This window comes from Argiope bruennichi, chromosome 7 (assembly GCF_947563725.1).
Source record: "Argiope bruennichi chromosome 7, qqArgBrue1.1, whole genome shotgun sequence".
Classification (NCBI taxonomy): Eukaryota; Metazoa; Arthropoda; class Arachnida; order Araneae; family Araneidae; genus Argiope; species Argiope bruennichi.
In genome coordinates, this window is record NC_079157.1 from 107,782,943 (window position 1) to 107,798,658 (window position 15,716).

General features: G+C 25.4%; 1 protein-coding gene across 2 annotated transcripts in view; it reads left to right on the forward strand.

The window, feature by feature from the left end:
* The window catches only part of LOC129975970 (NBAS subunit of NRZ tethering complex-like), a 93,422-nt gene that overhangs the window by 34,315 nt on the left and 43,391 nt on the right, over positions 1-15,716 (forward strand). For both annotated transcript variants that reach the window (XM_056089279.1, XM_056089280.1), the window contains exons 24-36: positions 963-1,097; positions 1,368-1,541; positions 2,783-2,853; positions 3,218-3,286; positions 3,972-4,031; positions 4,308-4,430; positions 6,037-6,139; positions 6,302-6,516; positions 8,184-8,296; positions 8,494-8,573; positions 9,507-9,602; positions 10,682-10,803; positions 12,141-12,228. In XM_056089279.1, coding sequence (XP_055945254.1) covers positions 963-1,097; positions 1,368-1,541; positions 2,783-2,853; positions 3,218-3,286; positions 3,972-4,031; positions 4,308-4,430; positions 6,037-6,139; positions 6,302-6,516; positions 8,184-8,296; positions 8,494-8,573; positions 9,507-9,602; positions 10,682-10,803; positions 12,141-12,228 — 1,449 coding nt within the window. The remainder of the gene's footprint in view (positions 1-962; positions 1,098-1,367; positions 1,542-2,782; positions 2,854-3,217; positions 3,287-3,971; positions 4,032-4,307; positions 4,431-6,036; positions 6,140-6,301; positions 6,517-8,183; positions 8,297-8,493; positions 8,574-9,506; positions 9,603-10,681; positions 10,804-12,140; positions 12,229-15,716) is intronic.

Genomic DNA, 15,716 nt, shown 5'->3' on the forward strand with positions numbered 1-15,716 from the left:
CCTAAAATCCATTCTCTTTTGTTGTTGTTGTTTATTCTCATTTATTTATTAGATTTGTGAGGAATTAAGAGTTTTATGTATTTTATGTGCTTATCTTGATTATGCAGTTTTATTTATCTCCAAAGTCATGTATATATATTTTTTTAATAACAGAATTCCTATAACACAGAATTATAGTCCAACATTTCTGTTTTATAGGAATGGTGGTTTAACTGTTAAACCAGTTTTACTGCTTTAAAAATGCTTTAATTTTTCTGTGTGCATTAAAGTACTTGGCAATTCAAATACACACTCTGACATTAAAGAGCAAATATCAGTTGGAGGAAGAAATTAAAAATCTTTAATTGTTATTTTAATTAATAAAGAAGTTTTTCATCTCTTCTTGATTTCTTCTGCATTAAAATTTATTTAATGAGGTAAAAAAAATTGATGGTAATATAATGTGGTAAATGTGGTACTTATATACTAGATTATTAGCTCTTGGAAATAAATAATTTGTAGAGCAGAATGCCTGTTTTGATGTCATCCTTTTGTCCTGAAAGTAGTTAAAATTAGTTCAAACTGACATATTTTCAAGTTGCAAATTGTATATTTTCAGTTTGGATTTGTGCATAAGGTTATTTCATTCGATGTATTTATCCAAATATGAAAGGACTTAGTTTATTTGTCTCAAAATCATTTTTTCTCATCTGTAATACATAAAAACCCATTTTTAGTTTTAAAATTATTTTTATAAAAGTAATGTTTCTTGGAGTATGGATGGGCAGTATGTATTGCAGTTTGAATAATATTCTATTTTCCTTCAATAATTATTGTTGATATAACAGATATATATTTTCGTCATTTTGCGCCTCATACTTTATATTTGCTATAGTCACTTATTTTACTGCATGAAAGGCAAAATGACTCATTTCAAATAATTTTATTTTTTCCTTGACTTTTAAACCTAGCAAATGTTTCAGGGTTTAGAAAAATTATATGATGACATGATTACTATCGAAATATTAGTGCATGAATGCCATGTTAAAGTGGATCTGAGTTTGAAGGAATATGAAGAAATGAATGGTTTTGACAGAATAAAGCTGATGATGTCAACAGTAAGATAGCTTTATTTTACTTGTATTCATTTTAGTTATGCTTTGCTTTAAAGTATTGCTTTATATTTTAGTTAATAATTGAAAAGTTATGATAGATTTGTAAAATAACGATAAAATTATTCATTTTTGCTCATAGAACTTAATATCCCTACCTATTATTTTGTTGATGTACTTTTAATTATTATTCATTGAGTGAATAGATTTTTATTGATATCTCTTGATTGAATAAATATTTAAAATTTTACTGTATTATTATTTTTAAAATTTTAGACAACACAAGAGAATTTTTTGAAGAATGTGCATCAGTGGTTAGTACCTTTTCTCAATCGTTGTTCTAAATATGATCCTGGTTCTGGACGTTCTCTCTTTAAAAGCTACCTCTTGTCAGTCTCAAAGAATGACTTAATTTATAGTCAGAAGATTTTAGAAAACATAAAGTCTGATGTGAGTATTAATTTTTTTATTATTATTTATGTTTCATTTCTTCTACTTATACTGGTGAATTGAGATTTCGTAATGATGATACAGAATACAATATACTTCTTCTTCTTCTTTTTTTACTGTACATTGGTGGTTTTTAAATTGTAAATTTTTGCACTTAGAGGAGCTTTAATTTCTTGACAGAGATGCCACTAGAACTGGTCACCCCAGACTTTTAAACATAGCAATGTAGTTTTTAGAAACTGATCCTGAAGGAGTCCATTTCAATTCTTTTGGAATGGGCTTTTTCCTGAGATTAACTGTACATGTTCTTTTCAAAAGACGTCTTATTGGTCAAAAGGAAACTTTTATGAACAAAATACTTTTATTGAATGTGATAAATGTTTACACCAATAATAATGAATCATTTTAAAATTAGTCCGTAAGCAATCTAAATTTAATATTCATAGAAAAAAAGAGTCTCTGATTAGGTGGATTGGATTTTAGGTATTGCATGAAAATGTAATTTTAAGTGAAGTAATATGTAACATATACGTACAAAAAGTCAGTTATACACTTCATATAAGTGGCTTTTTGAACATCATCCCTACTATAAAAAAACTCTTGTTTTGTTTCTTCATTTCTGGTCATTCAATTCATGTTGCTTGTTTGCATATTGCAAACTTTTTTTAGTTGCTGTGTCTCTACCATGTAACTTGATTAAGATATCAAGCCTTTTTTCCCCCTCCAATATATGGAAAAATATATGTAAGTTCTAAATTTTGTCATGACCTTTCAAAAATGAACTTCAACGCACCAGCATATCATGACCTACAATTTGGGAATATCTGCAACTAGATGTTATGTAAAAATAAAGCTTATAGAAATTTAAATTCATTAACTACTGCTTATTGGTGAAAAACTGGGATTTTAGTAGTTTCTATTCAATATCATTGTATAAAAATCAGTGTAAAGAGGAAAAGAAGGTAGATTAATCTAATGGTATGAGAAAATGTGTAGGATCAATTGCTTCATCCGCCCAACTGTTTAATATATAAATTAAAAAAATTTCAATATATTTTGGTATAATCAAAAATGTATTTTATTTATTATTATCTACAAAAAGTACTTGTTACAATATTTATAGGAAAAAAATCTAAATTCAGTAAGATTAGCAATAATAATAATAATAAAAGTTTTGGAGCCATTGCTCTATAATATGAAAATTTTATTTTATATATTCTTTCTTTTTTCCTTTTCCATAGCCATCATTCATAATATCAGATTTCTATGAAATTGTAAATCTGATGCTTGACTGTATCTACAATTGTGAAAGGTGTGTATTTATTGTTTTTATTTTTATTATTATTTTGTTTGTTTGTTATTGGTCAACTTCATATTAGTTTTAATTCCTCACTTTTAATTTTAAAAAATACATTTTTACTGTACTTTGGCATTATTCCGTCGACCATTTTTGCCAAACCCACTTTTATTGCCCAAAGGTGGTGAAAGGATTGGCGCATTTTCGCTAGTGTTGACAGTTGGACGGAATAAACCCAAAGTACCCATTTTTACATTTGAATTCCGTATTGTAATTTTCAGTTTTTTTTATTAATTTAAGTACAAGATTTCATCCTATATTTTTTTAGCTAACAATGTTTTACTTAGTATTATTAATAAGATTCTTATTTTAATTTCAGAATTGGTGAATTAAAAAAGGCTTGGGCAATTTATGAATTGTTATTATCTTTACCAGACACATTTATGAGGTATTTTTTTATTATATTATTGCTGTTGTTGATATGTATGCATAATAAAATATTCACTTGCTAATATAGGATTTCTATTCTGTTATCATCATAATTACTTAATCACATTTCAAAATTTCAAAACATTATTTCTCTTTATTAGCCATGATTAAGATAAAATTAATACTTTGTCAAAATCTTCCAATCTGACTGGAAGAGTTTTACTAATGCTATTTAATTTTATTTCTTAAAAAGATCGCATGCTTCCTGATTATTTGCCGCTTCCTGATTATTTGCCGATATATTTGTTATTGTCCATGTGTATTTGCATATCAAATGCATGCATAATTTATAATACAATAATAGAGATTTGCATATCAAATGCATGCAATATTTTTAATAGAAAAATAGAGAGAAATCATTGAATTTATTTTATACGCATTAGAATTTATTATTTTTATAAAATTATTTTGTTGCAAAAACTGCTGTAAAATAATGTTGCAGATAATATATTAAAAAAAAAGAGCAATTAATTGTTTAAAATAATTTCTACAAGGACTTTAATTTTTATTGATAAATTATTAATTATTTCCTAATATAAAAATTCTGAAATTTATCAGTTATGTTTTGTTGCAAAAATTTCATATTGATTTGATTTATAATGCATTGGTGAATTCAATAAGTTAAAAATATTTTTTTACCATAGAATTACCAAGAAATTATTTAGCTTGCCAAATTCTGTGGCTGATCTAAAGAAGCATATAAGGTAAGAGTATTGATACATATCTGAAAAATTTGGGATTATTTTTTAAAGTCACTAAATGGGTATAGAATGTTATAATTGTACATTTATTCGTGATGATTTATTTGTTTTGTGTCATTAATTATAAAAGCTGTTTCTTTTAATAAAAATAATTTTCTAAAATATTTTACCAATTTTTCATTTGAATATATGTAGAAGCAATTATATTTTAAAATATTGTAGATATCAAATATTGAAATTAACTGTATGATTTATTCTCTTAATTTTACTTTTTTCTAGTGTTGCTGAGCTTTTGGAAAAAAATGGTTTAGCTATTCTATTAGCCATGGTGAAGAGCATTTCCAATAGTACAGAAGAAGTTAGAAAAATATTAATTAAGTTAGCTAGAATGGCGAGTCATAGGTACATTTTTTTGAAAACAAATTTTGAGATTCTCTAGTGAAGATTGTGTTTTACTATTCTACTCTTGCATTTGTTTTAAATATTTTGCGTAATTATGATTCAAAATATAGTTGGTAATTAGATTATAAATGTAGTCCATTTATATATAATGCTTACTTTGTAAATTTTTTGTTAATTGATAATTGATTTTGCAGAGAATTGTTGTGAATTTGATTAATTGTTACTGAAGAGGGAATAGTTATAAATTTCTTATTACATTTATTTTATATGTTATGGAAATAATATTTTTCTCTTGCTTGTATTTTTATAATAACATAATTTCTGACATTTTAATTCTTTTAGATCTTATTATATTTTTTAAATTAAAAGTTTTGACAACATACTATAAAAATTCAAAGAATAATAATAATAAAAAAAAAAGTTATATATGCATTGTTAGATCCTTATTCCTAAAACCAGTCACATAGTCAATCAAATAAAGTGGAATGCAGTTTTACATAGCTTACAGCTTGTATTTGATATTCAAATATTATGTTTGCTATAAAAATACAAATATCTTTTGCAAAAATGGTGGGGGTCCAATTTGTCTATGATTTCTATAATTCTTTTTAGACAAAGGGGAATGTGATTTTTTTCTGGATGTAATTATGCCATTAAGATTTTTGTGATTCATTTGTAGCTTTCTATTGATATATATCAGCCTTTATAAATTTACACATTTTTTTTAGTATTAAACTTAAATAAAATTTATCATCCTCCAATTCTTGGTTTTATTACTAATTTCAATTTCCTCTTCTTTTTCTTTCTTCCTTTTTTTTTTTTTTTTTTTTTTTGTAATTGCTGGGAATAAGAATTACACATGAAAGTACAGAATACTGCTATTTCTTTTATTTCCTCATGTATGAAGCATATTTGTAGAATGTATTATGTTTTACAAAATAATTTGATAATTCAATTTTTGCTAATTCTTGTGTTTAAAAAGAATATTTTTGGATTCATGTATATCTCTCTACATGTCTGAATATGATAATTCAAGTAGAACAAATTAGTTTGAAATAAATTTATATCTGCATGAAATTTCAGATAAAATTCAGCATTGGGAAGATTGCTCAGTGTGTGATGTTATCACTATTCAGCATTATGCATGAAGAAGTTGTATTTTATGGTTTGGGTTTATTTAAGCTAACATTAGGAAAAGATATTTTATTAAATGGGCATATAAGGACCATATAGACAAATAAATAGTGTGCATAATTAATTTGTAATAATATTGCAGTCTTAATGGTAATGGATTTAGATTATGAAGGGAAATTTGCAAGAAGATTTTATGAAATTGATTGCAAATTTACTGTTATTGCAAATCCTTATAGAATATAAATTTAAAGAGAGGATTTTCATCTATTTATTTTTTGGTTAAAAACATTGTTCATATTTTTTTCAATAACTAAATTGATTATGTTTACTTTTGTTACTTCTCTGTTCTAATTCACAAAAACATTTACCATAAAATACAGTACTGAATATATATTGCTGATTTTAATCATATTGAATATTATATAACAAAAGGTATTTTTATGTATTTATGGTGTTTGTCCAATCTTAATAGGGTTCCAGTTTTAGATGAAGAGGAATGGAAAACTCTGTTAACTGATATATTAGAGATGCATAAAACTCTGTTTCAATGTGTGACATATGAAGACTGTTATGAAGTAAGCTCAAACATTTATAAATTCTTTTATTTCTCTGTTTGAATCAGTATAGAAAGTTGTAGTTTAATTATTAATTTATTGAATTTTCTTCTAGAAATTATTCTTGTCTGTGTTCTGAAAGTTTTATAGGGACATCGATGAAAATATTTTGATTAATTTCAGATAGTACTGCAATCATTGCTGTGTTCTGGTAAATCAGAAAACATCACATTTGCTGGTACCATGATGGAGTGCAATAATAAACAAAGGAAACATGATATTGGCCCTCAGTCTTTCAAGTTACCTTACACAAAGTCTGTGGCTTTGGTTCTGGCTGCATCTCAAGAATACTTTAATTCATCTTCTGATGCATCTGATCCTTGTATGTCCCTTGCAAAGTATGCCTATTTATTTTTTCTTGTATTATTATTTCAAAATTATAAAAGGTGAAATTTTAATTTTCACTAAATATTTATAATTTTGTTGTGATATCAAAGAAATTCTACAGTCTTTTCAGAATTTTGTATTATGAAATATCATTTAAATCAAAAGCTAACACAAGTAATGATAAAAAAGCATTATTGAAATAGTATTAAAAAGAATTTTTGACTTTTCTGGTATGATTTATAAGGACACTATTAATAGTTTTCAATTTTTCTTAAATGATTGTTACGGCAAGCAAGCAAGCAAACAATTCTGTATAATTACTTTTAGCTTGAGTGGCATAACCTTGTTTTGTTGTTATTCTAAAACTACTTCTATGTTTGTACGTCTACTTATTGTGAATAAATAAATATATATTTTACTAATGTCATCTCCCAGTACTAATAGTAAGCTTTCTTGAAGTAAATTTATGTTGTGCTAATGTATATAATTTTGCTACTACCCTGCCCATGTGAGAAGGTAAGCAGCTATAAAATATTTTTGTTTTCTTACCTGATGTGTCTTTCCTTTTTATTTTACCTCTAAATATGAAAGTGACTAATAAGTGATTTTATTATCTCCATTTAAATCAAAAACTAATGAGAGTAATGATTAAAAAGCATCATTGAAATAGTATTAAAAAGTATTTTTGACTTTTCCAGTATGATTTATAAGGACACTATTAATAATCTTTAATTTTTCTTAAACTGATAGTAAACTTTCTTGAAGTAAATTTATGTTTTGTTAAGTGGGAGAGTAGCAGTTATAAAATCACCTTTCATGTGAGTATTTTTTACATGATATATCTTTTCCATTTATTTGATCTCTAAATATGCGAGTGACTAATAAGTGATTTTATTATCCACATTTTATTTCAATAGTGCTGGTGTTAAAAATCATATTTTTAAAATTACAATTATGAAGAATTTTATTTTCATGTTCATAACTCTAAAGCAAAAGAAAAAAAAAATGTGAACATGATTTTTATATGATTAATTAACTTTATCTGTCTGTTGATGAGTGTTAGTTTTCGTAGTACATGTCTGATTAATGAGATAACAATATTTCAATATTTAATATTAAATTTCTCAAAATTGAAAACTAGATGGTTTTTATCATGGTCACAAAATAATGATTCATTCCATTCATAATATAATGTTGGTTGAAATAAGCTGGTGCCCATCAAAGCCTGATCACATGTTGAAGTATATAGTTTTGAAGAATTCTGTGTTTGAAGTGAACATTTCCTAAAATTCATAGATATTTTATTAGGATTTGTAATTTTGAAGTTATTGATTCCATGTTAAGTATTTCTGATGTAATAAATTTTGCAATGATACAAGATGTATGACAATTTTTTAGCCAAATATCTTAGCTAGTATTATCATTCATACAGTTTTTAATTTGCATATAATAATTTTTAATTTGAATAAAACATGAAAAACTGAAAACCCAGTAATTGGTATTTCATAAACACTTTATACTTTTATATCAAGCAATTGCCTAAATTTTTGATTGCATTTGAAGGAATATTTTTGTTTACACTATATTAATTATTGTTTTTATATGTAATATGTTTATATTTGTTTATAAATGATGAAAGAAATTTTTTTATTAAAAAAATATTTTTTTTCTTTTAAAGGAGTTGCCTGAAATTAATAGAAGATGTACCAGCTAGTATAGAAGATGAGTTTGATTTAATATCTTCAATATCATTACTAAAAGAATTTGGTGTCACGATTTTACCTTTACAAGGTATAAAAGTTTGTTTTTTCTATGTTATAAATATCTATCAATGAAATAACTTCATTGAAAATATTTCAAAATTGCTTGATGTGTAATTGAAATAAATTTTTGTCTTACTATAAATGAAATTTCCTGTAACATATTTTATCACTAATTGGACTATTTATAAAATCTTTTGTTTTAACATATTATTTGAATTTTTCCAGTAAGATTATGTGAGAATAGAATGAGTATTGTTAAAGAAGCTTTACAGAAAAAAGAAAGAAATTACAAGAAGTCTCACAAGGTTTGTTCTTAGCAATATCTATAAAAAATAAAACTTCAAATATTCAAATATTTCATTCAAAATCATTTTGGATTAATTCATATTATTATACTTATATATATTTTGTAATTGTTTTCTTTTTAATTCTTGTTTTGAGAAAGAAGGGGGAAAAAATCCCTGTAAATATATTTTAGTAAATTTTAATGCATTTAATAATAAAATGCAACACATGTCATGAAAAGTACATTAATTGTATTGCATTTTGTCTTATTTATTGTTAAATTAATAAAAATATTGTGAATTATGTCTGAATGAATAAAAAATTTATTAGTAAATAATACTTAAAATTGCTTTCAAACTTATTTTTATATATAATAAATTTCACTTTGTATTTCCCTGATGGTATATGTATATTTGTAAATAGTTTATTTTATATTAGCCTCTTTATTAATAATAGACGTTCAAAGGACTTTTATAAATTGATATATGTGATAATTACTTCAATACAGCTTATGAAAGAAAATATAAAAAATTCCATTCTGAACTTTTAAAAGTGAATTTAAAAATTCATTTAGATAAGTTGTGATTATTATATGAATCGTTTTTACCTATGTAATATTAATTTTTTAAAAAAATTTATATCAAAGTTAAATGTATTGATTACAATTATTTCTGACTTTGTAAATCTGTGCAAACTACCAATTTTTTTTTTCAAAATTGGATGTTATTTCCTTTAATCCTTTTGATTTAAAAGTATGTTCATTAATGAAATTCATAAAAAAAAGTTATTTCATTACATCATAAAAGGGATTCATTAAAATATTATCCTTTATGTATGCAAAAATTATGCTAATCAAATATTTGAATTGCTATAAGCAGTTGTCAGTTTTTCATGTTCAGATATGTTTTTCTGCATTTTATTTTTTATAATTTTGTGAATTGTTTTTAAAATAGATTATGAAATTGGCAAATCTTCTGAGAGCAGGAAATATCAGCACTCATGAGCGTGAAGGAAAGGTTTTGACTTTAATAGGAGAGTATGCATTTGAGGTTGGTTTGGGTTAATATTTTGAAATTATACCAATAATAATAATAATAATTCTTTGTTTAATTATGGTTCTTTGTTGGGCAAAATAATATTTTTATTTTAAATGCATTTTATTTATTTGTTTATTTTATTTTTTTCATTTTGTATCTAAATGGATTACAAAGAGTGAAGTCACCCAGATTTTAAAATCATAAATTTATCTCCTAATTTAGTAGATATGTATATTAATATCAAATAATGAAATGGAATCTTGGATTTCATCTCTGAAAAACTGTGTTATTTGCCATCTTCTGGATCATTCTGTGTTGACAAATGAGACAAAAAGTGGGTGCAATATTTGTCGAGAGTGGATATGACAGATAATGGAATGACTTTCCAAAAAATGATAATGTATTATTTTAATTTCTATTTAAATGAACTAGATGAATTTATGGAGACAAAAAAAGATTAAAATATAAATTTATGGTTAGATTAAGAATAGGATTCTGCATCTGTGTTATTAGGCTTTATAATTACTTATATTAAAATTTATATTATATCTTAATTCTTTAACACATATTAGCTTAAAAAGTAATTAAATATACATATATAGTAGTTATATTTATATATAGATTGAAGAAAATAAAATTGAGTTTGGGACTTTATTATGCAAAATATGTGTTGATTGGTTACCTTAAAATTTTTAAACAAAGAAATGTTCCTTATTTTTTTTTTTAAATGTCATTTTTAGTATTCATTTTATACAGCTTCCTTTTTTTTTTTTTTTTTTTTCCATTTGTATATCAGTAATTATAATTTTTATTCCAAAAATTTTTATTTATTGATTACTGTATAAGATAAAGCTTTGATTTAGATTTGAATAATATTATTAAATTGCCTAGCAGAAGTTTAAGAACCAATAGAAAGATTATATAATGCTGATATCTTTTTTATGTATAGTAGAGAAAAAAAATGTTTTTATCTGAATTCAAAACTTTAAAAATAAAAAGTGAAAAGTATAACTTACCTGTATAACGATTTCAAATTAAAGAAAATATTCTATGCTGGTGTCAAAATAAAGATTGAAATATTATATGTTCAGGCCAAAGATTATAATGAATGTCTTGCTGCTTGTCAAACGTTGATGGACAAAGGACATGAGGAAGGGTGGCTAATTTGCTATACTTTGGGTGGATGTAATGAATTTGAAAACATTCCAGCTAGGTAAGTGTTTTCTCTAAATCATAAGGTAAGAAAAAATTACTTTGAATAATTTTCTTTTAAAGAATTTTATTGATGTGAGAAAGTACAGAATGCCCCTAAATTAATGTAAAATATTTGGAGCTTGATTATCAAAATTTTATTTATATGAATGATGTATCATGGATTTATTATGAAAGTAAATAAATTTGGTCTAAATACACTTAAAAATTCCATTATCTTCAAAATTGAATTTTAATTTGTACAAAAGAAAAAGAATTGTCTTTCTGAACACCTGCAATATGATGCTGCATATGCAGTTGTACAAGCCACATTGATGAAAAATTACTACAATCACAATTTTCATTGCTAATTTTATTGATGCATATGTTAAGATAAGTTGTTTATATTCAGAATAGTGAAGTTTGCATGATCAATTGCAGATGGAGCTGTAAAAATGTAAAATGCACAATTTGATGACAGTGTGATTCTATTAATTGTTCCATCATTGCATAGAAATGTTGAATAATGGTTTTAAATATTGTTACTCTAAAATTTCTGTAAGGTTGTCAATTCTGCTGTTTTCTTACTAGATGAAGTATCTTCTTATATCGGGTTATGTATTTATTAAATTCTCTGTTAACTTTTATGGATGAACTGATTATTAGCCATGGAATTCAGTAAAAATACCCTCCACATTCTCCAGATCCCATTCCTTGTGATTCTAAGAGTATGGCTTATAAAGAAAATCATGATAATTTAGCCATATTAGAAGATTGTAATCTGACAAATCAGTGGTGAACTGCAGTGTTCTGCAATAGAACCAATGAATACATTTTTTTTTTTTTTTTTGGAACACTTGAGAGGCAAATTCATTAAACCAATATATCAATTAAGCTAGAATAGAATTTATCATAGAAATTGCATTGCCTGCAATTCTGATAAGATCAACTGCATGTACAGTACAATATTGTTGCTAGTGGAAAAAATGAATGAATTGAGATTCAAATGATAACAAGTTGTTAGTTTAATTTTTGAATGAATTAAGATTCAAGGTTCAGAACGAAGCTAAATTTTGTTTTTATTTGGCTTAAAAGATTTTTACAATCAAGCTCTAAACACCTCATATTGTTTTATGGCATAGCCTATGTTTTTAGTCTGATTGTCTTCATTTTGGTATTTTTAAATGTATGATAAATAATAATTATTGAGCATTTTTATTATTTTTATCCTATTACAAAATTATTGTAATAAGTATTTCACCTGCTATATGTAATTTTTAAATGTTTTTCATTTATTTTTAAAGCAGTTCTCAATTTTACATTTATTTCATTTGTAAACTACTTTTTTTCATCGATCAGATATACATTGATGGCCTTTTCGCTTGCCTATTGCTCTGAAGATTTGATTGAAACTATATTGAAAAGTAAATCAGAACTACAGTTACAAGTAAGAATGGCTTCATATTTCAGTTTCTTATATCTGAAAAAAAATCATGTCAGTGTCATTTCTGTGCATTATTTTCTTTATTTTTTAACAATTTTTTCAAAATTTAATTTGATGAACAAATTGTAGCAATATTTGTAATGCTATGATAAAATTCAAGAGCACCCATCAAAACACTCAATTGTATGCTTTCACCCGAGTTAGAATTAAGATTTAAAAAAGGTTTTTCTTCTTTCTCTAAAATAGCTCCGAAGTTGGGTTTCAACATTCTGCATTTTTTTTCTTTCTTAATTAGTACGTAGTGTAAAATTATCTACCTTCAGCATTTCTAGCAAAAACTCTTGTGTTGTACAGGTGCGATTTTAACCCAAAACATTCTAATTCATTTATACTCATATTAACATTCATTTATACTTCTTATTAAGACATTTTTTTTTAAAGCCAGCTCTGCAGTTATAAACAAAATGAAAATTGAAAAAATGCCAGTTGAAGCATTTTTAAAAAAAAATAATTTTTGAAGTCAGCGTGAGACAATATATTACATTGTTTCAAAATTTATCAAAACTCATCCAATGAAGAATCTTTTTATTCAATGAACTGCTTTAAAATTTGTAACTTAATTTTTTCTCAAAGGAAAGAAACCATCTTCCCTCCCATCCCCACCCTTTTATTACGATGTTAACGGAAAAATAAGGTGATTCAACAATTCGAAGATTATTATTTGATTATTGTTTTGGATTTCATAATAAAAATTCTTACGAAAATACAAACTAAAGAAAAAAAAAATGTATTCATTCAAACAAAAACTATTATCATTAAAAAGCCATTTTTAAAAAAAAATCTTTAAAACTATGTAAAAATAATTTTTGCACAATAATATGCTTTTATGTTGATATGATGAAAACGTTAAATTTCTTAAATTGCACTTTTACTTAAAATCTTGAAAAATTCGTTCTTAGTGGGCTCCTAATAGCCAAGAATTAATTTCCCAAATTTCATATTCCTAATTACAATGGTTTAGACTGCGAGTTGGATGGTGTATATCAAAATGAATTATGCTGCAATCAGGACAAACCTTTATATATAAAAACAAATTTCTGTATAGGGAAAAATTCCTATAAGAGTTATAAAAAAAGGAAGAAAAGATCATTATAAAATGATAGTATCTAAACTCTGAAAAAAAAAGACAAAGAAAACCTTTTTTTTTTTTTTAATTTTAAGAATCAGATCTAACAATTGTTTTACCCCCCCCACCAGTAAAAATTAAAAATTGGCGAGTCCAATTGGTCCAACAAGCATTTTTTTTAATGTATGAGGACATAAAAAACAGAAAAAGAAATCGCAATTATTGAAAATTTTGACTTCAAGTTAAAATCTCATCATACTAAATTTTACATGATCAATTGATGTATTTACACACTGCAATTAATTACCATTCAGTGCAGTAAAAAAAAGCCCTTTAATTGGTCATTCAAGGAATTGCTTCGAAACAATGTATTAATGAAAATGGAGAACAATGATTGAATGTGTAATGTGCTAAAGAGGTTTCACTTTAAGAATTTTTAGAGCAGCTTCTCAAACGTTCAATATATCTCTGATGCATCAAATACATCCTGCTGATTCTTTTTTTTTTTTTTTTTTCGTTGTCGATCAGAGCAATCAGTGTATTTTTTTAAAAATGCATAAAAGGTTAAACATACACTTACAACATAACTTAAATTCTTCGACATCTAAAACACTAAAAATCAAAGTTCAAATGTTTTAAAATCGCAACAAGTAGGGCACAGTATTTCATACTACCCCTTCTCGATAACTGTTCCAGAATTTTAATGAAGGGTAATGCATATTGTTGAAGAAAATCGTACCAAATTCTTTTTTTTCTCTGTCTTGACATATCTAAAAAGAAATCTTCACAACTATGCTTTCAAATTATGTATTCAGTGTGTGGGAGAATAGAACAAAACAAAGGTCATCTTTGCAAAGGTTAGAAAATTGAGCATTTTTCCAAGTATCTTTTTTTTAAATTAAACACTTTTAAGTTGCTAAAAAATGATTCTTAAATGCATGTATTTTTCATGATGCTAGGCACCCAATTTGCTGTAAATGAGCCAAAAAAAACAACTTGGATAAATTATTTGAAGATAATAAATCACATTTTTTACATTTTGGTTATCTCTGCTCATAATAAACGTTAATATGAATGTCTATTTTAGTTCAACAGGACATTGAGGCATTTACATTTAACTTAGAATTATCGATTGCACATATATACTTTGAAGGATCTGAATTTCTGGAAATTATTTAAAATTACGTCAAGTTTGGGCATTTTCTAGGCAATAACAACTAGAAAGTAATTTTTGAATTTCACTTTAAATTCAAACATTTATTCAATAAAATTAACTGAATTGACATCTAACTTAATTTCCTCATAAAACCTAATTTAAAAATATTTTTAAGCATGATTCGTGCAATGAATTTTGTTGCAAAGAAACTGGAATAGTTTTCATTGTAGATAAAGATATTGCATTCCATTTATTGTTGAAAGTTAGAAAATAAAGATTCTGCTCATACTTTTTACATTCTTTGGTAAAATTATTTATAAATTTTAGATCAATTTCTCATTTTATCAAATTTTTTGAAATAATATCCTCTTAAAATATTAGGAAATTAGTATGCTGAATAATTATAGTAGCAATTCCTAATTTTTTATTGAGATATTCTAATCAAAACAATAGGTTATTCAATATAAAATGTGATATATTTTAATCATGGAATTAACGTCATATACTGTATGAACATTAGGTAATTGAATCAGCTCTAATAGAAAACTATAATGCGATGTTATGGACAATAAAATATTTAAATTTGATTCCATGGGAACATGTTCATGCAGAAACAGAATAAGTGCAAGGTTTCATTGATAACATGGTTTAAACCCAGATAACTAATCTTAAATAAGAAACTGAATGCGTAAGCTTAAATTACTCACTGTGTGACTAAGAAGTACAAAATTTTTGAAACACTTGATTCATTCACAATTCTATCGATTCCTTTCCCGCTAAGAGAATACATGATCATATAGAAAGCAAACTATTGAACTTATCGAAAATACTAATAGACTTATCTGAGAGATACGGGATGTATATGGTATTGTTCATTCCATGCGAGGCAGTATATTTTCAAAGTGATCAGGTTGATCAAGATTCAGGTTGAACCCTTTTCGTAAAGATACAAACAACCGTCTTTTTACCTAAAACAAAACTGAGCCATGTGTGCAATTCACAAGCTGCATGGTCCCGCGTACAGGGCACCAATTTATAGGTATTAGTCAAGTAATAATTTAAAAGAAATTTTAATTAACCAATTCTATAAAATTACAATCAAATAAACATGGATTCTTCACATGCAAGCAAGTGAACCGCACACAGACTGAAGAAAAATTCCGGAAATATTCTGTTCCCGGTGTCAGGGGTTGCCAGAATGTTCGCTTA